General features: G+C 39.6%; 1 protein-coding gene across 2 annotated transcripts; it reads right to left on the reverse strand.

Annotated features, from left to right (window-relative positions):
• Positions 1-696: 696 nt before the first annotated feature.
• On the reverse strand, positions 697-18,931 carry LOC108901129 (ras-related protein Rab-27B). 2 transcript variants are annotated; one of them, XM_018702528.2, is made up of 3 exons: positions 17,872-18,931; positions 3,998-4,169; positions 700-891 (listed from the first exon to the last, which is right to left on the reverse strand). In XM_018702528.2, exons 2-3 carry the CDS (start codon positions 4,148-4,150, stop codon positions 766-768), a joined length of 279 nt encoding a protein of 92 aa, XP_018558044.1. In that variant the 5' UTR covers positions 4,151-4,169; positions 17,872-18,931; the 3' UTR covers positions 700-765. The 2 variants fall into 2 exon arrangements, with proteins under 2 accessions (XP_018558045.1, XP_018558044.1); XM_018702529.2 differs by lacking the exon at positions 17,872-18,931 and having other exon boundaries at positions 697-891; positions 3,998-4,165.
• Between the last annotated feature and the right edge of the window lie 4,480 nt (positions 18,932-23,411).

Raw genomic sequence — 23,411 nt, forward strand, 5'->3', positions numbered from 1 at the left:
AAAAACACACAATTTTTTCACCTTCCGGTCAAAATAAAAATACTTTCTGTTGGGTTTAGAATATGGCTCCAAGAGACTTTTTGGTGCGTCATGGGATGTTACATATGTGTGCAGATTTTCAGATTTTTAGGCGCAACGGGCTTGAGGGGCTGTTCCGTTTAAAAATGTAGGTGGCGCTACCGAGGCCATTTTACCACGCCCATGCTCAAGACCCCTAAATTATTAAATTTTTCGCCGTGCCTGACGCGTCTGCAAATTTTGGTAAGTTTTCACGCATGTTAAGGCCCTCAAAAAGCCGATCTAAGAGGCGGAAAAAGAAGAAAAAAAAAATAATAATAATAATAATAATAATAATAATAATAATAAAACAGACCGAAAACAAGAGGGTCCTTGCAACTCGTTGCATGGCCCCGTTGGGCCCACGCAACTCGTTGCTCGGGCCCTAATAATAATAATAATGGGCTGTGCAACTTGTTCATCCTGTCATGTTGGACTAATGGCAGACTGACGCTACATTGAGTCACTATCACAAAGTAGTATTACGAGACGTGACGGGCTGGGCTAAGCGTTTAGCATGCTAACTTCAGTGGAAGAAACTGGGCTAGCATCTAGTGGCCATTAGAGGAACTGCAGCTGAATACATCTGAGCTTTAAAGTCAACTGTCAGCTGTGCTGGCTGCTGCTTGTAAACAACAGGCCAAACAGCAATCCAAGATATCACAAATGACAAAGCATGACAAGCTAGACTAATACAAAGATAAGCCATTATCCTGATTGGTTTCTTTCTGAAGATGCAGCCCACCTCTCCTGTCCAGCTGTGTCCCAGAGCTGAAGGTGAACCTTGAAGGTTTTCCCTGTGGTCGTCCCATTTGGGTTGGACGCTGTGTACACCTGTAGAGAAAGAAACAACACCAGTTTTTATTTAAGAGACATAATAAACATGTGGTAATCTGACTCTGAAAGACAAATGAAATGAAAGGCCAAAAGGAAAACAACCCTCTTTGCATATAAATCTACAAATTTGCGCCGTTGAGTCCAAAATAGAGGAAGCTATTTTAGCTTATTAACTGTCTTGCGCCAGTCACTACTCACTACTCCACAAAAGAGGAACTGTTTTTAGACGAGTCATGATGCAGGAGTTTATGTTTCAAATAAATCTTTTGAGTAAACAGTGTGGACTTGTAATGGGTCATATCCCACTAGCAATTTTTCCCCCCCTTCAGTGACTGTTAATGGAATGAAATAATGTACACGACCAAACGACCAGAAGAAGCTCAAGAGAGTTATCGTGACTGATAAGCACTAGCCTAGCTGGCTAGCATGTTAGCAGTTAGCTTGGCAGTTATAGTTGTTTACTCCAGCAGCCCTGCGAGCACTCCCTACGTCAACAGGCCTCTGGGACTATGTATTTTGCAAATATGGATTGATGAACTTCAAGTTTTAGGTGCAAACACACATTCATATTCATGGATCTATTATTCAACTTCAAGGCTCATATTTCATTCTATCACCACTTGTTTTGTTTCTGCCGTGTCCATTTTTCACGTCTCCACCGTTTTAATTGTTGTGAATTTGTCAGCTGGTCTGACTAACAGTGATCTGGACAGCGATCCCTGCTTCATAATGATGAACCCTTGTGTGCTGCAGCTGGTTGTGCTTGTGTCTCTGCAGGAAGCCTCGGGCTCATTCACACCTCTGATTCTCCCAGATGAGACACTGTCACTTTCTCTGACACTCTTTTAAGGCTGTGTGATCATGGTCAAAGCAGTCAGTATTTTTGGTTCAGTTTTCTAGGTGATAATCAACTTTTAAATCAGGTGGAAAATGATGACGCATGTTCATATAGTGAGAGCTATAGTATTATTATTGCTGGAACACGATGCTGGGTTTTTTCACAAATGCCACAACTGCACAATTTTCTAATCTTTCAATTACTTTGATGAATATACTCACAATTTCCAGAAAAGCAGTTCTTAAGTTTTCATTAACCTAAATAAATTTAAGTCCCCATATGCATAAGTAACTTAGCCCCAATACATAGTTTACAATAGTGTTAAAATCACAAAGTATCTTATCAAAAAATGAGTGAACAAAACTAAAGATTCTCACTGGCTACTTGATTTTTTTGTTTTTTTGTCAACAGTATTCAAATTAATGCCCAATTAAAGTTCAAATTTAAGTTGTAATAACTTATTTAAGGATGATTAAATCTTAACATTTTGAGGATTGTTTTTGTTTTTTGTTGTTGGGTTTTTTTGCAAGATAAATGATCTTGTCATAAGTCATTGGCATTAGTTTTTGAGCAAGATTTATCTATTTTTTCTGCTTGAGCTAACAAAACTCAAGTCTGAAAGAAAACTGGGCTGTATGGTTTCATTTACATTTAGCAATGCACAACTCAGGTCCAGTCCAAGCTACAGTGGATCAAGAAGAACTCTTTGAGACCAGGTTAATTTCCTGACTACTCTGAACTACAGCTGTGATCACAAGTTTGTCTGCTTCCACCTGATTCTAGATAAAATAGCTCAAAACTTGGTGTGACCTTAACACACACACACACACACACACACACACACACACACACACACACACACCAAAGACGCAGAGGAGTTGAGGAATGATAATCAATCCTATGAGTCATCCAGAGCTGTTAAAGCAGCGTTGTCAGTATTTCAGACATGTGAAGGCAGCGCAAGCACCAAGGCGACCGAACTGCTGACCGAACCGGGCCTCGCCCACTCCCTGATTCAGATAAGTGCGTCTCACTCGTGGACGCCTGGATTCCAGCAACAAGAGTGAATGTTTTTCCAAAACTGACAAGGTTTAAACTGGAAAAAAATCAATCAAAACCTGCTAAAATCCATATATCCACTGCTGTTTAGCATCAACAGCTGTTTACTTAACAAGAGCATCAGCCGTAGTTGCGTTTACAAGACAAGACGTTAGAATACGTCCTCTGGGCAGCGCTACTTCTTCATCCACTCATGTTGGACAGACTGGACGCTACGGTGACTCACTATTACAATGTGGTATAACAAGACTGTGCTAGCTGGTTAGCATGGTAACTTAAGTGACAGAAATAGAAGCAAAACACACTATGGAGACAGCGCTTGGCGGGTAAAGGAATGAAGTTTGATGCCAAACTCACAATGTTTCTTCTAGACTGGTAAGTAAACAGCTGTTAATGCTAACATTAGCTATGTAGCTAAAAATTTACACCTTTAATCCAACCTACTAAGACCTGATTGACCCTATCTGAGCAAAACACCAGACACATTTACTGAGCAAATCTTAGCTATTAAGTCAGAGGTCTAGAACCAGGCTGGCATCTAGTAGCCATTAGAGAAACTGATGAAATAAAAAACAAAGAAAAAACACACTCTGGGTGAACTGCTCACAACTTTTGCTTCCATTACAGTCAAAACCCGTGACTGAGTACTTGTCAAGTACTTTGTGTTTTATGGACCACAAACCAAAGGTTGGAAAAAAGGTTGGGAACCATTGCTCTGACCCAGCATCATCTACGGCAACATCGCAAATGAAGGGAAGACTTAGTGGAAGGAGCCACAGAACCACCACAAGTTAGCAAAGTGGATTAGAAGAGAAAGAACTTGGTTAAAAGAAATATACATGCAGATTTCCTTTTTTTCATTTAATAATACCACAGACACTAAGGAGTTAACCTGAACCATCTTTTCACAGATTATTTATCCCGGGTTATTGGTGGATGTGACCCCGGTTCAATCTCCCCGACTGTGACTCAGCTCGACATGCTGTTGTGGGAGTACAGCAGCAGCAAATCCAGACCTAACCTGACCCACCGTTTGTTCTCTGAAAGATAAAGCCCAAAGAAAATGCCTGGGCAAATGCCACGGTAACTATGGCAACAGAGCCTGCATCACCTGCGTGTAAGGTGAGGATGTAGAATTTGCTGCATCAGGAAAAAATAAACAATAAATAAAAACCCCAAAAATAAAAAGAGAGAGAGAGATCTCACCACTCTCTTTTCCCTGAAGTCGATGCCGACTGTGGTGATGAACTTGGGGTTGAACTTGTTGTCTGTGTATCGGTACAGGAAGGTGGTTTTCCCCACGCCGGAGTCCCCCAGGGCAAGGAGCTTTATAAGGTAGTCATAATCCCCATCAGTCATAGTGATGACCGCTATAAACCTGTGGAAAACAGACAGGGACGCATGTTAACACACACAAAGAAACTTGAGTTTCTGCTTCCACGGGCATTCAGGATGTGTGTGTGAAAAATACCAAGTGACATGAATAATGAAAGAAAAGAGGAAATAGTTTGAGACGTCAGAAGTTAAACGAGCCGACGTACAGAAAACATACTCGGTGATAGAGAGGGGATGGTGTGTGTCTGCTGAATTATGAGGGAGGGGATCACAGGGTCGTCCTGACCAGAACATGACTTTCTGGGAAAATAGTAACTGAGTGTGTGTGAGAGAGAGAGAGGAGGAGAGAGAGCTAAGTGGGGGTGGGAAAGAGAGGGTGTGTTTGTCTGTCTGAGCATGAGAAAGCAGAAGAGACAGTGAACAACATGGACGCCGTGATAATGCAGTTTAAGGAAAAGACTTCACTTTCTATTATTCGCAGTAAAAACCTAGAAATGTTTCTGCTGTAAGAGTTAAAAAAAATTAAAACGGAAATCCATCTTTTGTGAGTGACATTCTTAAAGCAACACAATGGAACTTTGTTGAGCAACAGCGCCCTCTGCCACTACAAGTGGTAATTACTTCTGTTGGGCTGGGAGTATGAGTGGTAAAGTGGTTTTCATGTACAGAAAACACAGCCTATGAATCATTTGATTGGAGTTCAGACTTCTGAATGGTGTATATTACCCATGAGCCCCAGCTTCTGGAGCAGGAAGTGCTGTTGCTGTAACAAACACACCAAACTCCATTCAGAATTCTTGATATTTTAAAAGTTTCCTGGCTGGATATCAGAGATGAACGCTGGTTTTTAATGACTTCTAAGTCTTTTTAGCTGATCTACAGTTCGGCTTTACTCTTTAACTTGCTGGGCCTGATTCAAGCAGTTTAAGCTGCTTACTATCACTCAGTTAGCGGGAGATCGTGAACCAGCAAAGACAGTCAAGAGGAAGAAGAAGCTTGCAAGTAAACATGGTCAGATAATTCATGGTTTCCACTCCACACCAACATGCTCAAGCACATACATCTAGTGAATGAGTTGTAGTCTGCCGTAGTCTGTTTGCCTCCTGGCTCAACGTGGTATATTTAGTGAGAGAATCATAAGACTCTAATTCACTCAGCTGAGAGGAAGCACATATAACGCTGTGCTTTATTACAGTGTGGACAGTGATTAACCAGGAGCTCTGATCTCTTCACAATAACCTCACTGTACCTCAAGATAATACAGCGAGAATCAGAGCGAGGCCGTTCACCAACCAGACTGACCACGGTATTTTACAACTCCAATCACAGTTAGGTTCATAAAAATAGCAGCTACATCTTCATTCTTGTGTTTGTTCGAAGCAACACCTTTCTTATTTCTAGCTCTCACACATTTAGCATCCATCAGTCGAGGTATTGATGAAGCCCTCTGGAGGTGTGAGGCTGAGGGTGAGACAAAGACAGGGGAGGGAGGGTGGAGGGGGGAGGAGGTTGAGCTTATTGATCTGTCATCACTGGTGGAAAACCAGGAATGTCTGTAGTGTGATCCAGTCTGTCAGTGACGATTCCCTGAGGGTAAACCAGCGAACAGCAGCTCGGTCAGCTGACGGTGGAGAACACCACGACTCTCAGTCATCCCAACAACAAAACGGCACAAAACAGTACAGAACAGAAAGTAGGGATTTATTGCAAAATGTTTGCTCATCTTCTAAGTGATGGTGGAGGGGGGAAAGAATTTAAAAGACAGTTGAATCAATCCTGAATTCAAAAAACAAATCCTTATACATTTGGAATTTAGCTTAAAAATGTTGCTTCACTTTTTGTGCAAAGCACTGTTTTTGCTTTTCCAAAATATTGCTTAAAAATAGATGTATTTATGGAAAGGAAACTTCAATTTTACTGTTTAGGTTCTCACCACTCTCCTAGCTTTGCTTTCAGCTGTTAGTATGCAGGTTTTTTAAATTTGTGTGAACCCACTGAAAATAGATGACTGACCTCTTTCTCATTGCCAGTAGATGACATTTTTTTTACTTGTGTGTCATATTTGTTATCACAAACATGTCGGAAAACAGGGTTAACAAACAGTAGAAAGCAGAATGGAGGCCAGTAATTATGTTGTTGTTGCCATGATTTAAACTGAATTCATGTTATTTTATTAATATTTCTAACATTTAGTACACCCTCTTTGATGTATATGTGTAGAATTTACTGCACCATTGTTAGCTAGGTCCACCTAATGAAGCAGCAGCTGAATAACAGAAATATATACGCCATATACCGACAGACAGAAATACTGGTTTGCAGCTTTTTCAGACTCAGGTTGTGGTAGAAAGGTTTTTCCCTGGTGGCTTCTAAACATTGTATCTCAATAACAAGCAAGAACAAAACCATAAAACACACAGAGACATTAAGAATGTATGAGCAATCACACACAATAGGAGAGAGGGCAAACAAAGAGAAAAAGAAAGAAAGACTGGGTCTACAACAGTCTAGTCCTGCTGCACAGGAGAAGAAATGACTTGAGAGGTTGTATGAGCACACATCAGTGTCAGTATCAGAACATCTATCAGGAAGCTGTGTCTTGCTCTTCCTCCTCTGTTATCCTTCACATCTGCGAGATAAAAACAGGCATCACCACTCTCAGTCAGACTCATACACTGCAACTTTTAAGCAGCACATTCATTTTATCACCAGGAAATCAAAGTCTGCTGATATGAAACTGACATATCCGCCATATATGCATCTTTCTGACGTAAATGACCGACCACAGAGTTTCAAAACATGTAAGAATATTGACTTTCTGTTCTGGAAAAGCCAGCTTCCACATGTCCACAGATAGATATATGACAAAAAAGACAGAAAGAGAGATAAAGCGACTGAGTTTTTTAGACAAACACCAGCCTACAGCCATGCTAGCAGCTCTAGATAGATTGCATGTAGACATAGTGGAGCTTTGCACTAAATGCAAACATCAGCATGCTAATGTGCTCATAATCACAACCTTTAGTGGTTAAACTGTTCACCATCTTTGCTTAGCATGTTAGCATGCTAGACAGTCCAGCATACAGACTGACAGACCTGCCATCCCCAGCCTAGCATGGCTAAAAAAGGAAGAAACAACTGAAAAATGAAAGAAACTAGCAAAGAGATTTTATTAAGCTAGGTCTATATATCTGCAGCAGGTTGTTGTCTGGCAAAAGAACCTTATATATAAGAACTGAGCTGACAAAAGAGTAACACAAATGCAGACCACAGGAATTGTAATTGGCCAGTAGGGTTGAGTGATACAGTAAACTTTTCCAACAGTCAATATATTCATTCTTGATCTGTCCTCATGACAAAAGCAATTACATTAGTTGTATGTTCAAATGCCAAGTGTCTGACTTTGACTCATTTCCTACCAACTGTCAACACTGAGTTCTTTTAGCTACGACCACCAGTCTTCTTTGACCTTAACCAAGCAGTTTTGGTTGAACCAAACCTTAACGTTGGACGAAACAGTCACATGATTCTGACTGTGCCTGATTTTATAAAGCTATTTTCTTGCTCCCTATCGCAGCATTTCTGTAATGGATACTGCATAACGTACAACACATCCATCTTGTGTTGTGGTGTTGCTTTCACAGTCAACAGGTTAAATCCCAAACTGAGCTCCTGTATAAATCAGCTCCAACACCAGTGAAATCCACAGCCCCCCATGGAGAGGCATAAATCCACCTGACAGAGCCTCAGTGTAATTTCCACCACTCAGTGCTGTGCTGCTCTAAACACACACAGATTTATTACACACAATAAAAAACAAAGCAAGAGGAAAGAGAAATGAAGACGGTGTGGAGTCCTATGAGCATGTCTGCAGCAATGATGTACAAATATGATTCAATTACAAGATGAGAATTCAGACTTAGATCAAATAAAAGACTGAATGTCCTCTAACCTTTGCAGAAGACAGAGGTCCTGATCATAGGACCTAAACATGTGATGAACATTGCTCAGTCTTGATAATGGGCTTTCCTGAGGGCTGATACATTATTTACTTTTCCTTATTGTGATTGCAGTTTCTGTATTTATGTATGCTTTACTTCTACTTCAGCTTTTTTATTTTGCTTTACAATTGTTTACTGTATTTATTCCCTCAAACATCTGTTTATTACTATTTGTATTTGTTGTATTCCCTCACTCTGAGAAGCACAACTGTATGTGTTTCGTGCCTTAAATCTTTGTTATGATTATTATGAATTAATAGTAATCTAGTTTGAAGAGAAATGTCTCAACCCTGAATAATTAAAGTTGTAAAAAAAGGAGTGGGAGACGGACAATGATTCATTGCTTTATTATGGAATAGTTTATAATCCAATATAGATCTATGCGCCATATACTACAAAACTAATTTATCTACACATTACTGTTGATAAAAAGGGAATGTTGTGTCTTTGGGGTTCATTAGATCTTTATACATAATGCAACCAGTATCCTTTAATTAAATCAATACATAATTCATATCAGCTTAATATGTTTTCATCCAAATCTGAGTTAGATTTTCAAATTAGATTTATTCTCATAAGACCAGATGGCTCTGAGCAAAAGAAAAAATATATATTTCTGTGGAGTTTAGAGATGCTCAACAACAACATGTTAGTTTTCACAGTTTAGATCACAGGAGTCAAACTGATTTTCAAGGATTTTGAGCCAAGTTCACCAGCAACCCATCAGTTAAAGGTTTCATCATGATCAGTAAAGTGTCATTTAGTTTTTAAGTCTTAATACTATTTTGTACAGATAAGACGGATGTTGTTTTTTAAAGCTCTCCTTTGTACTACTGAAAGCAGCAGGGGAATTGATAGCAGCTTGGGATTTGCTGTGTTAATTATTGATCACACTGACAGGATTAATCTGACTCCTCTTACAGATTATGCTCCCTGCAGTTTTAAACAAACACAAGTAAAATAGCTTTAACACTCACATCATGAAGCAGCATCCTTTAAATCTTGTAAAACAAGCAGCATGTATTTGCAAATAAGAAGAAATATAATGAGAAATATGTTTTAGAGGATTAAGACCTGGTCTGACATGTATTTACAACAATTAAATTTTGCAGAAAATTCAGTTAATTCCAATAAAGTTGTCATGATTAGTGGATTCACTTACAGGGGTGAAGTAAATCCATGCACAATTTTTTGGTTGAATGATGACTGACTCACCTGGCAAGCTAACAAGTTTTCCGTTAGCTTGTTGGCTACAGCAGTTCACCCATTAACTAAAAGCTGCACAGATCAATGTGGCACCTTTATACAAAAGAGACAGGATAACAAGCACAGGTAGTAGAGGTGACATTTACATTTAACTTAAATCATGACAAAGGGTTACTAGTCATGATATGATACCTGCGATTCGCCACTGATACCAAAACAATATATTTTTTTGTTTTGCAAACCTATGTTTACGTACATGAATGCATTATTTTCAATTAATCTTTTGTTCAAGACTGCACCACTACCAATGACGTTGAATGCATATTGCAGAAAAATGTGATTGAAACAATAAATAATAGTCAAAAATGGCAAAATTATGATACAAATCAAAACTATTTGTACAGAAGATGCCAGCTGTCAGCACTTTGCAGATACACAATGATTAAGACACAGTACCAAAAAGGTATTAGAGTTGGACAATTACAAGTTCTATGCATTTCAGATATATCCTCTCAAACTGTTTTTTAAAAACTTTTGTTTCACCATCATCTGTTATGTATAAAAAGGTCAGCAGACATTTGTCAGAGACCTTTATGTTTGCTGCCTGTTGTGGCCTCTTCATCATTTTAAACAGATCAGACAACTGATTTGTTTTCCATCTGTTCCACAGATTCTGCTTAGGGCCTCTGTTGTCGTTACCAATCTTCTCTCCAGAGCCAGCAATCAATAACCGCTAACATGGATGAAGATTGACCCTTGATTATCTAATTTGTCCAGACGTCCTCTGGGTTTACCCCCTCAAGATTGTCCAAAACCTTTCAGCATTTTAAACCCACTTAGCAAAGCACATTTGAGACGACACAGCAGGAAGATCAAAACGAGACTGGTATGTACAGCTTCTCTTCAGAAAAACTGAAATCACTACATTTACATAGCTTGGCACATGTATAAGGGTTTAACTCTCTCTAGGGTAACTCTTTCTTCTGTTCAATGTGTTTAATTGGTTTTAAAGTGCAACCACAGAGTCCAATAGCTTCTGGAGCCTGATCAGACAGAATACGAGACTCTCAACTCAGGTGTATCTCTTTATCTAGTTATATATCCATCAATGAGTCCCACCAGGGCTCCCTCGATCCTTCCCTAATCCCACAGCATGAGGTGGGCTAACATCTGTACAGACAGCTCACACAGCTGGATCTGAAAGGTCAGCGTGGATATAGGAATATCGCGAGGCCGAAGAGAAGGGAACAGGATGTCAAAGAGCAGGGGTCAGTGAAAGACTAACACTGGCAGGGTTTGGGGGGTTTGGGGAGTTCACTGGGATATTATGACAAAGAAGTAGAATTCAGGTTTGTTATTTCAATTACTTGTGAGTGATGGATTTTATTAATGCACACAACAATCAGTTGTCAAGTGAAAAGATGGTGGCGTTGGATGGTTGGTTGTTTCAACCAGCCAGCATTTGGTTCCAACTCAAAACTGCAGTCAAGATCGTGAAAATTCTTTGGATGTTCTTGGATTCTAGAGGGTACATCTTAATGATTTTGATGAGCCCATGATCTTCTCCAATAATGGTGGCAGTTCTGTAGGTGCTGCTGAACGTAGGGACAGCTAATGTCAACAACAAGTCCCTCAACCTGAACGGTCATTTGTCCCAACCCCCTGATACAACCCATTGAAAGCATCTCCTGAAATAGCGCCCCAACGGTGGCAGGCTACCGGACATTTGTCATCACGATTACAATAATAACCAGACGGTTAAGCTTAAGCTGGTTTGGTTAGGTTTAGGCACAAATCTGCTTGGTTAGGTTTAGGAAAGGATTTAAGTTTGGGTTAAAATAAGAACTTCCTTAAGGTTACAGGACCTTCATCATCAGGGTTTCTCAGTGGTTTCTTAAATCACATGACGAAAGATCAAAGGTTAAAGGAAAAAGTGCTTAAATCTCTGATACTTAAATTCAAGGTGTACTCCATCAGTGAGGAAGCCAATAAAATGGTCTGCTTGTGTCTTATTTCTTCATCCTCACTCCAAACAACTACGCATAAGGACCAGTGGCTGAACAGATTGTGTTTACAGCACTGCAGCAAAAACCTGTGACATTTCCATCGAAATCAATATGTTCCGCTGTTCTCTATCTGTGGCTGCTTTAACACAGCAGTGATCCGGCTCACAGTATATCCACTTCATGAAAGCATTTCCATTTGCTCACAGTCTGGTGCTTCCTTCGCCACCACATGGGAAGTGATGGCTTTTAACATTTCATGGTTTCTTCTGCAACACAGAAAGACAATTTTTCTATAATGATGATGACTGATGTTCTTGCCACCAAGCAGATGGAGAAAAATGAGTGCAACCTACAGGAACTCAAACCACACAACAGAAGAGGACACAACAGCAAAGACACAAAGGAGGCAAACTTTAACAAGCAGTCATCAAATTCCAATTCCTTTTCCTGTCCCGATAGAAATAAACAAACCCTTTCAAGTGTAGAACCTTAATTCTATTACACCCAGCCACATGAAACCTGATTAAATACAAATCAGAACAGGACACAGTGGAAGCCAAACTAGTGTTGTGTTGCAACCTGCCGATCTCATGACTCCAATGATCCTTATGTTTTTGGTTTAACCTGGTTACATTTAACAGCCGCAGACTTGTACACAGCAAAACTGCTGGAGGACTTGTAATACGATGGGGTTTAGGGAAGACTAACCACACTCTTGGTCTTGGAATTAAATTATCTACGGCTCCATAACTAATACCAAAGAATGAAGAGCGATAACAGAATCAATAAGCGTTTAAAGAAACTACTGTCCCTTGAAAATCATTTAGATGGTACACTGGCTTCTAATAGGGAGACTGGGGTTCTATATAGTTTTGTAAGTGGGTACGATCTCCTGCGAGAATCGTGTAATGCTTTATGGCTAGCTTCTTTACTTTACGAAGAAGGTAGCTCAGTAATTCTTTCTCTAATTCATCAACCCCTTTAATGAATTTTGTGTTTGTTGCCTGAGTGATAGGCCTTGATTTCTTCACATTAGCCATTAGCTTCTACAGTGCACTGCTTCCAGTTCCCATAACTGCTCAGATTCAGAGCCCAGCAGAATTTAATCCACTTGTGGCTACAGAGAATGCTGTTGCTATAACTCAGCAAAAGTTACAAAGTTTTGCTTTAATCTTAAACTTTGTCAATCTGGAACTAAATCTGTATGAAATTGTCTTAAGGACTCCCAACTCTAACCACTAACATTAGCAACAGCATATGTGTAATTAATAGTTATTAACAGCAAATGGGGTGCTAATAGCAGGGATGTGATAGAACAGGTATAACTACAAACTATCATAAAAGGTTTCCCTCAAGCCATAATTATGAGTCATTAATCACAATACCAGGAGCCTGAAACTGGGACAGCTGAATAAACTGCTGTCATTATTAACATGGGATGAGTCAAAATGTCTTCATTGAGAAAACATCTATCATCTCTTCTACTCTGCTTTGTTCAGCACATTTCTCATATTTTACTCTATACTCTTCTGCATTTCACTTCTTTCCCTTCAATCGACTTCACTTTATTGCTCACTGGGTTGGAGGTCATGTGATCAAGTCAGCTGACTGAATTTGTGGTCATGTTGTCCGCCTCAGGGCACATGCTAAACACACAACATCATTATCAGCTGGAGCACCCACTCTTCTCTCTGGTGTCTACTGGGTCCTAAAGCAAAATGACTAGAGCTCAGAGCTTTATATGGACTTTCCAGGTTTTTTATCATCGTTACACAACACCGTTATTTATGGGTTTAAGTCCCCTTTCCCTTTTTAAACTCCCTTTATTTATTTATTTTTACAGTGGATAAAAACTGAAGTCTGTTTACCAAGTTGAAGTATTCAGTGTTGTGTACAAAATCTCATTATTACTACAATTTAATTCAAATTTATCATCATCTGGTTTACTTAATAGAATCCAATTAGTTCTATTTTAGGTCCAAAAACCTCATGATCCCTGCTGTTAGTGTTTTCATGTCAATTTGGAGAGAGCATGTGGGCCTTCATGGTGCGTTGTTTGTTGACGTACAGTAAATCTAAGCCGCTCATTCTGCCACTTTATTGCAAATTTGTCAAGCAAATGAATATAAAATCTACCACAGCCACCACGTGGACTCCGAGCCTGAGACAGAGAAACTGATCTCATTTCTCCACGAGAAACACTATCTAACTGCAGCCAGGGTTTCAATTTAAAATCTCTAAAGCTTCAAAAAAAGCAATTTTGGGTCAAAATTAGCTTCTATCCATGATGAAATTGTTGCAATATGGCAACTTCAGAATCTCCAAACCTTAAATTTCCTCTTGACAAGCTTTTAATTTGGGATCTCCAATTGAAAATAAAGTCTGGAAGAGTCTCCGAGATTAAAACTAGTAAATCTGTTTCACTTTCATGTCAGTGATCATTTTTCAAACAGGCAACATTTCACTCTGAAGTTAATCTCTTTACTTCCAATCACTGCCTGGTGTCTGAAGGGAAACTGGAAATCATTTAACCTTTGACCCCCTTACACAGTAACTGGTTCACCATCCATTCATTTTGCCCAGAGGACAACTCTTTCTTTTGTTTTCTGTGTCCTGAACCAGAGTAGAAAATGTAATTAGTAATTTCGCCATAGCTCCTCAGATTACATTATAAACTTATTGTTATTTTGATGTCATTAGTTCTGGACAGTCTCAGTTTACCACTAAACAAAACTATCCCATAAAATAATAGATTTTCCTCGTAACATACCGGTTCACTCAGTAAAAGTTCACACTGTATTAAATATAGAGGCAGCAAATATTGGCTGTGAACAATTTCAATATTAGAAGCAGCTGAATTCCTCATTTTGAAGTTTAATACCAAATATTTCAAGTCCCCATCCACTCACTTTTTGTCACTTCATTTGGATGAAAACTCATTTTCAGGTTGTTCAAATTCAGACTGAGTTCTTCAAGTAAAATGACGAGGCTGGTGACTTTGGAATTAAAGTCAGAGGAACAAGATTAAAACTTGAAAATCTGTGCTATGCAGGATAAACAACCGAGCCCGAGCTGAATCAATCCAATCTGAAATACAAGAGGGGAAAGCATCCTTTGTAGTCCTGATGTTCAAGTTGGAATTTTTCTCCTTCAAGTGTTGTCTGATTTAAATTTTTCAGTCCTTTCAGAAGCCTGAATGAAGCTTTTTTTTTTTTTTTTTTAACATATTGGACACAAGTGTATCCACCTTCAAAATGACCTGCTGACAAAATCAAAGAGGAGATACTGACATGAATCAAACCACATAAAGTCCAGTTTTCAAAGTGAATATTTCAGCTGGATTTCAATCTCAGTGTGATTGCATTTCACAAAAAGGCGTTCAGACACTAAGATTCTAGCTATTACAGCTACTATTTGCTTCCATAAAATATAACCAGTGACAGTTGTGGAGCTGGAGATGCTGACGTCCGACTCTGTGACCACTAGCCTCATTTTACTATAATACACAGTACTCAGTGCCCACAGGAAATGGTTTACACACCACACCGACCACAACATCACTAAAGGGCCAGTATCAGGTAAACAGAGGATTTAACCACAAACACATTCGAATACTGGCGACGTACAGAGACTTATAACTTATTTATTTATTGTTTTAAGAGGGAAACATGGTCCTGTGTCAGTCCTGTTGGTGCAGAGAGGAGATTTTAAAGCACAGTGGTCCACTACACAAAGCCTTTATCATGCACACACACATCACTGTCCTCCACTATGAATAGACACAAGGGAGTTTTACACTTCTAATATGTCACATGGTTGGGTCGTTAAACTCAGACACTGAGAGAAAAGGCAGACAGGAGTGTTAGGAAAGACCTCTCCCTAATCGTATGAATTACTTCAGCTGTAAATCGCCTTGTTTACTGACACATAACTGTTTAATGAATGACGGCTGGTGTTTTAGGTAGACTGAGTGCTTGGAATATAACTAAACATGGTATTTTTAAAGGTGTAGAGTCAAGAAAAGTCTTTTGAAGACAACATTTAGACCCGTTTTACAACAACAAACAATGGATAACTCTGGTATTTATGAACTTGGGTCTTATTTTATACTTATACTTATGTTTTTGGGTGTAAATAGTTGATAGGGACAGAAATCTGTGAACAGCTGCTGCAATGTCATCCAATGGGCATTTGTCCACGTCAAAGTTCGTCCACTAAAGTGTTTCTTTTTGCCACTGACAGGCTCAGATTGTTAGTGTAAGTGTCTGACAACTTTATGGATAGGATTCCTACAGAGATAGAGCTTCTTTAAAGAGTAAGATGCTTTTTGTTTAACCAGGAACATCACTATATATCAGTACCAGACTCCATCGACATTAACAGTAATTTTACCGAGCAGAACACAGGAGTGACTGGAATACCACTGCCTCCATCTGTTAGTGTGTTTGTGTTATTGTGTGACTTTCGTGTTAAGTGTCACGCAATAACACAAAACCAGTCAACAGCAAAAACAAGCACTTTAGTGGACTTACAGGTGCATCGTTCTTGCTCAATACTGGATTGTAACTGTAAAATCTAAAAAAAACAAAAAGTCTAAGTTTCTGTTGACATTTGCCTTTAGTGCCTCAAAGTTTGTCCAAGAGCAATATCCCAGAGTTTCATCACCACAGGGGAGTTTAGAGACTAGAAACAAACACACTCATGTGATTGTCATTTTTAAAAATAGTTTCTGTTAGTTTCTTTGTTTTCACCCATATACAGCCGTGGCAAAGTCAAATATTTACCTTAGATTCTGCTCTGTTATAAATCATGAAGGAGGAAATGCCTCTGATATGTGAGCAGGAAGATGAGACATTTTATCACCGCACAGAAATTTCACATCAACACTTTGTGTCACATCCAGCAAGCCCTGCAGCTAATTAACAGTTTTCTAACTTAGGAGCTTTAAATGACTCTGTTCCCCCTCTGCAGTCAAACTAGTTTGAAGATAATATTGTTTAAACAAAGCCAAAGGGTTTTGTTTTTCTTCCACAAAGTTAAAGAGGCTCCTATCAGCGAGTGTCAGCCTTTAAAGTCCAGTTCACGAGTCACATTAAAGAAGGAGTTCAGTGCAATGAAAGCGTGCGCTCTGAATGGTAATTAAACACACCAAGCATCAAAGAGAACAAATACAGCTGTAAATTCTCAATGTATTAGTTTGAATACACATTAGTTTCCTAAAGAATATGGCTGATGTTACTCTATATTTTTCTTACAGTCAACAAATTAAAAAAGGCTCAAACCCGATTCCTAAAACAGCTGGGCACGGCACAGCAGTTTAATGTTACTCAAACAGGATGGTTCATCTGATTGGGACTATTTTCAGTGGCAGATTAATACACATTTGGTTCTCTAGAGAATTTACAGCAGAAATGTGATAGAAGGATGTAAAAATAAATGCAGCTGACTTTAACTACCTTTATCAGAGGCATTTTTATTTTCCGAGCTGCAAACGTCCAAATCAATATTAGCAGGACAAACAATACGGATCATTCCCGACTGTCTCCGGGAGGGGGAGCATCATGGTAAAATGCCGGCCCATGACAAATCATCTTAACAATTAGTGCATGGGAATATTGAGAAAAGTTTTCACCAACAGCAGGAATTTAAATCCTGTTTTTGGCCACTGTGCCATCTCTAAATCTGTTTAAAGAATGTACAAATTTCTGCTTATTGAACCTTTGCCATTGAAGCTGGGATTCTGCATCAGCCTGACTTTTCTTCACTTTTCTGAAGAAGTCTCCTGGAATTTTAAAGTTTTTCTTCATATTTTTTCTCTTTTCTTTTCCCTCTCTGTAGATAAACTGTTTCAAAAAGTCCTGGACAAATTAACCCAATAATCTATTTCTGTGAAATAAGCTCAATTCTAAAATATTATAAAAATGTCACCTTTTCTCTGCCCAAGGTTAAAGCTTTCTTTATGTTTAGAAAAGAAGCCAGGCAAAATTTAATCTATTCATCAAACTCATTTTTTCTTGAATGTGACTGTGGAGCATTAATTCGGTAATGCAGAATGGAATATAAGTGATGTGAGTTTTACTTCATTAACTTCTTCTCCTCGTTTGAGATGATGCTTAACAAAGTTTGCCAGAATCAAAACAGCAGCTGTATGCCTCCTACTTTCCTTTAAACATCACACCTATCATGAGACTGAGCATGAGAGAAAATTCATGGCCGCTGGTCGAATGTTCAGAGCCCAGACAACGAGCCGCCTGGATGATGCAGCTCAGTGCAACAACACACCAGCAGTTATCAACTTGTAGAAAAGGGTGTGATGACATTCCACAGCCACACATGCACCGATCACATTTCCTCTGCTAAAAAAAAAAACAAAACTAAATTTTTCTGTCTATACATCTGTACAAAAACCCCCTCTGTCTGTCCCAGTTCACCCTGCAGCCTGTCACATGCCTAGAGAAGTCAGCAAACAGCTCTGAAAAGCACTCGACAAACTGGCAGAGCAAACATCCTGCTGAGTCTCTGAGCTCCTTACCTCTCAGTAGCTCCTCTGCTGATTCAACAGTGTGAGATCCTGAGGGAGATATGAGGTGTCCAGAGCAGCTGACCAGCAGCCCTGCATCTACACTACACCCACCGACTGTCTGACTGACTGACTGACTGACTGAGTGACTGAGTGGGAGGCTGGATCACTGGATGACTGGATGACTGACTACCACTCAGCTGGAGGCAGCAGAGCAGAAAGACACTCCCCTCACCGACCAGCTGACTGGCTGCAGGGATGGATGAATAACTGTGACTTGCTGTTGCTGGTGGTTAATTTGTTAACTGCATTCCCACCAGAAAAACTGACTGAAAATAACTGACTAAACCACGAACTAACTAAATAGGTACCTGAATAAAACTGATAACCCATCAACCAACTGGCTAACTAACTTACTGAAAGACTTACTGACTGAATAAGTAAACTAAAATAATAAAAATTGACCAACTGATTAAATAAACTTATTGAATATCTGACGTGGCTGACAACCTGCCAGAATGACCAACTAACTAACTGGCTGACTACCCACATTTATGTCTGAATGACTGAGTAATTGATTAACTTATGAGCTCTTGAACCAATTGACTAACAAAATGACAACTAACCAATAAACTGGCCAAATAACTACCAAGCTGAGGAACTGCCCAACTAACCAGCCAACTAGAGGACTCTCACACAAATTGAATGAATTAATATTGATTAACTGGATGACTGACTAACCAACTGTCTGACTGGTTGAACTAACTAAAAGACTTACGAAATGACTAACTAACTGATTAACTGGCCAGATAAGTGACTAACCAGCTAACTGAATGATGTTACCAACTATCTGACTGACTGATTAGTTCACTGACTGTCTTACAAACTGACTTCCTGACTAAAAATGTCAACCAGTAACTGACTGGTCATCTTACTTCCTGGCTGACTGGTTACCTGGCTGACAGCTCAGTTACCTCCTGAGGTTCAGATGCAGTTTCAAGCTTTCTCTCTTTCTGCTTTTCCCTCTTCTTTCATTCCTCTTCTGCTTCTGTCTGTCTCTCTCTCTGTGTTTCTGTGTAATGAGAGGGTGGGGCTGAACAGTAAGCTAGCTCTGGACACACAAACACAGACACACACACCCTTATCAGTTAGTAAGTGCAGCGCAGAGCAGCCTCAGGTCATGCTGGTGGAGGAAACTGTTCAGTGTATTTGTGTGTGTGTGTGAGGCTGGAGGTAGTAAAACAGGAAGTAAGGTAAGGAATTAAACCGGGCAGCCCATGGTAAATTCTTGAATGGAGGAAATACATTCTCACCTCTACGCTACATGTTGCAAAACTGACAACAGCTTCAAAATGGACTGTGAATTAACTAAAACAAATATTAGTTATTAATCGATGTTTATTCAGTGATGCAGGCGGGCGGGGCTGCTGGTTCTTCTCACTGTTGTATTTTAGATTTGTTTTAATTAGAGACTCAATATTTCTCATCACAGAAAAATTCTTGGATGATGTAACTGTTATATAACTACTTAAATAACTATGTTAGACATCAGCTGAGTACTGAGAACATACAGCAAGCTACTTAATTTACCAGTGTCAATGTGCCTGTCTCTAGAGAAGTAGAGAAGGCGAGGAGACATGTCTTTATCTGGTGATAAAATTTCCTTGTTTCCACCCACTGATACCACAGCCAATAAGAATATCAGTACTTACAGAGTAGTTCTACCCAGCAACAATCTGCTTACTCATTTCAAACAGAAGCAAATATTTCAACCCTGAACTTCTGTCGGTCTGCTCTGAGCAGCAGCGTGTCTTCATCTGGCCGTCAGCCATCACAGCTTCATTACAAACCTCAATCATCCAAAGTGACGATAACAGGAGGAGACACAGACACGAGAAGCAGAAGGACTGAGGCTAAAAACCATCTGATACAACTCCTCTCCTCCCTTCGCACAACTAACTGAAGCTCTAAAGTGATATGTGTGCGCGACTGGAGAGATGTGGCTGAAAATAAACAGAAAATATCTCCTGTGTCCGTGGGTCCAGACGGTGGAGAGTCATGCAGCTCATGTTGGTGACCTTTTAGGCGACGTTAAAGGCCAGCTAACCACAACATCGACAGTTACCATGACAAAAACAAGATCTATCGCTGTCCTTCTGTGAGGAGACGTTATTCTGTCACATCAGGATTTATTCATTTCAGCCAGTCGCTCTTTAGGATGACACCAGGTCAGATGTGAGTGTCAGGAACAGAGAATTTCTCATCTTATCCAGAAACAAGAACCTTTCATCCATTTTCTGTCATATATTTTTTATACTTAATATAAAAGGTTTAATTTACTCCACAGGGCATTCCTGCTCTGCTGTGAATCTGCTGCTATCCCTTTCTAGACTGGGATCCATATCCAGTAGAAATGCATCTGTATATCTCTAAAGACCACACTTTCCATACATTTTGCATATTTTGCATTATGAAAATACATCAAAAGCATGAGATGTCAGATCGGTTTCTCCCTCAAGATACATTCTGAGAATCTAGAAAACAAAAATCTCTGGGAAATGTGATGATCTCCTGTTTAGATTGTAAACTTTTGGTTGGATGGGAAGACATTTGGAGACCTCGCCTTTGGCTCTGGAAACTTGTGATGAACACTTTTCACTATCTGTTCAGACATTTTAATTAATATAATTGACAAATTAATTGACAATGACGATAACTGGAGCCCCTGGGTTCTGTTTCGAGTCAAATTAAGATCCTGGTATTAGATTTTCCAGGAAAACTATGCAGAATGAAAACTATGTACTGAAACAAAGACTCTCCAAACCCTAACAGCTAACTATCGTAGCTACTTTCCAACAATGATATTCCATTATACCAGTAAATATAGCTGGATCAGTGTTTCAGCTGGCAGCTGCTACAGACCAGCTGAATGGTTAAATATTGTTTAGAATCACTGATTCGGTCAGGGTTGCCAAGTCTTACTCTTTTGGTGTGACACATCTGCTGTCAGACTCGGTTTCACGCTCACACGCTGCCCAAACAAAACTCACAGCAAAAAAGAAGAAGCAACAAAACCGTTTCTTGGTGAGTCCTAGATTGATCCTTAAAGGTCCCATATTGGAGAGACTGATTTCCATGTCTTTATTTTTTTGCTGGTGTTTTAACTTTATTAACAACACAACAAGAAGCTGCCATTTTGTCGGATGTCAGGAAGCCAATATATGATTTCACAGCCTTCCAAATGATCAGAATATTAGAGTCCAGTGGCTAAAGTTAATTTTTTCCAAAATACCAGAGCATTTTAGTCTGAATTTGACCGTCTGTTCGGCTCGTTTTAGCACCGTCTTCTTAACATTTTCCTCAGCGGTGACCGTCGCCATTTCGCATTTATCGTGAACTTTACCAAACTATGGTCGGCTAGAGTCTGTTATCTGTGGTTGGCCTGGCTCAGAAAACAGTCAGCCAATCAGAAGAGTGGCTCGGATACAGACACAAAATGCTCTGTTCTTGCTAGAGCTCCAGAGAATAGCTTGAGGGAAAAGATGTAAAACTATAGTGAGATGGTTTTTGGACTTAAACCCACAAATATATCTTCTTCTGGATATCAGAACTTTAATAAAACATCAGAAAAGACAAATTAACAAATAAACCATTAAAAAAAGTTTCCAGATTTATACAGTGAAAATATCTGAAATATAGCAATTGCTCTTAAAATGAACCCTGAGCTCCATTACAGCTGTCAGGACAGCACATGCAAATTACATAAACAATGAATGAGTGAGCCTGTTCTGCACAACTACATAACTGAAAAACATGCTGAGTAATTTCATCCAGTTCACTCCACAATATTCTCATGTGGCACTGAAGACGTACTGCACAACCCCTGTGGCCAACAAGCTCACAGTAAGGAGCTCTAATTTCTCCTAATTCAGTCAGCTGTAAAGATGGCATCGATTGGTTGATTGATGGATTTATGGATTGATTTTTCACCATTTTCAGAGATTTTATAGACCAAACAAATCACAGATTAGCACGTACAGCAGCTGTTTTAATGCTTGCTGGATCTTTTTCCTGTTTAAATCCCATCCATTTCAGTGTTGACAGCAGTCAACTTCCTCTGAACCAAGATATCAACACCATCAATAATGGCAGAGTAGAAGCTGATTCTGGCCTTTGCTGACAACCCAGTAATCAATGATCTAACATGGGTTACCACAATTAATATTTGAAATCAAGAGGGTCAAGGGATGTTGCTTGGAGTTCAGAATGAAAAATATGCTCCTCAATTCGTCCCGGCTAAGAAATGATCAAATTAAAACCCATCATAACTATTAATAACCAGCTCTTTAAATATGATATTAATGTTGTTCTATAGTAACAGACCATTTTTAACCCTTAATTTCTAGAAAAAGGTCAATTTTTTCCATTTCTTGCCGACATAACCGCTGTAAATGAAAGCTGAAGGTTTCCAATGTGCTCCAAAGAAATCATACTGTTGTGTGCCAACATGGCGGCATCAGCAGGACAGAGGCATTGCTCCATGTCATGTATAGCTCAGTCCTTCATTCTGTTCCACATAATTTGTTTAATAGGAAAATGCACCGAGGGGAGGCAGAGATGTGAAAGGCCACTGGACCAAACAATGGAATCACTGAGACAACACAACCACTCACATCACTGCATTTGAATGTTACACTTCTTCTCTTTTTTCATGACCCTATAGAGATATTATAAGCGCATGTTCCTGTGTGTTGTCACAGAGGCGTCAAACTCTGCCACCCAACAGCAGCAGAGATGCTGGGAAAAATTTACAATCCCTCAACCCATCACTGGCTGAATCTGAAAAGGGCAACTGGGTCCAAACCAATCGACTAAGACTTGGACACGAAGCATAAACAAGTCGAGGCCGGCGACAGTCCCCAGTGAACCAGAGAGAGGCACTTAACAATTAATTGTGTTAATATATTGGATGGGTCTCGCTGGCATAGACGAAAGATACACAACTGACAGAGATGGAAATGAGCTCACAGCGAGTGCTAATAGCCACAACAAAGACACACACAGATAGCATCAGTTTAACAGGGTCCACTGGTGATGCGACAGTAAGTGCCGCTATCAGTTTTGACAGCAAAATTGGAAGAGTGGGAATAATGTGTGTCGCCCTGTGTGTGTGAGACGAAGCATGCAACCATAACTGCCGATAGTAAAAACCAAACCAGCTGACACAGGACGCACACAAGCCACAAACCACCACATACAGTATATGTAAAATACTGCAACCTGCAGTGGAAACATTTCCTCTGGTCCTGCCTAATCAAATTTACTCACACTTTTCTATCACAGGGTGTGTTAAAAAAAATACAAGTATTTCTCACATTTAAAGACTCCAATCACTACGACGGACTGACAGCTAAGGTCCAGCATTGCTGGGAGACATTGCTGTCAACCTCAACATGATGGAGTTGACAACAAATTGTTGGTTATGTATGTGTGTTTCAGTGATTCAAACTATGGGAAGATCCATTGTGCTGCTATGTTTGTATTACACTCAG

This window comes from Lates calcarifer, linkage group LG9 (assembly GCF_001640805.2).
Source record: "Lates calcarifer isolate ASB-BC8 linkage group LG9, TLL_Latcal_v3, whole genome shotgun sequence".
In the NCBI taxonomy this organism is placed as follows: domain Eukaryota; kingdom Metazoa; phylum Chordata; class Actinopteri; family Centropomidae; genus Lates; species Lates calcarifer.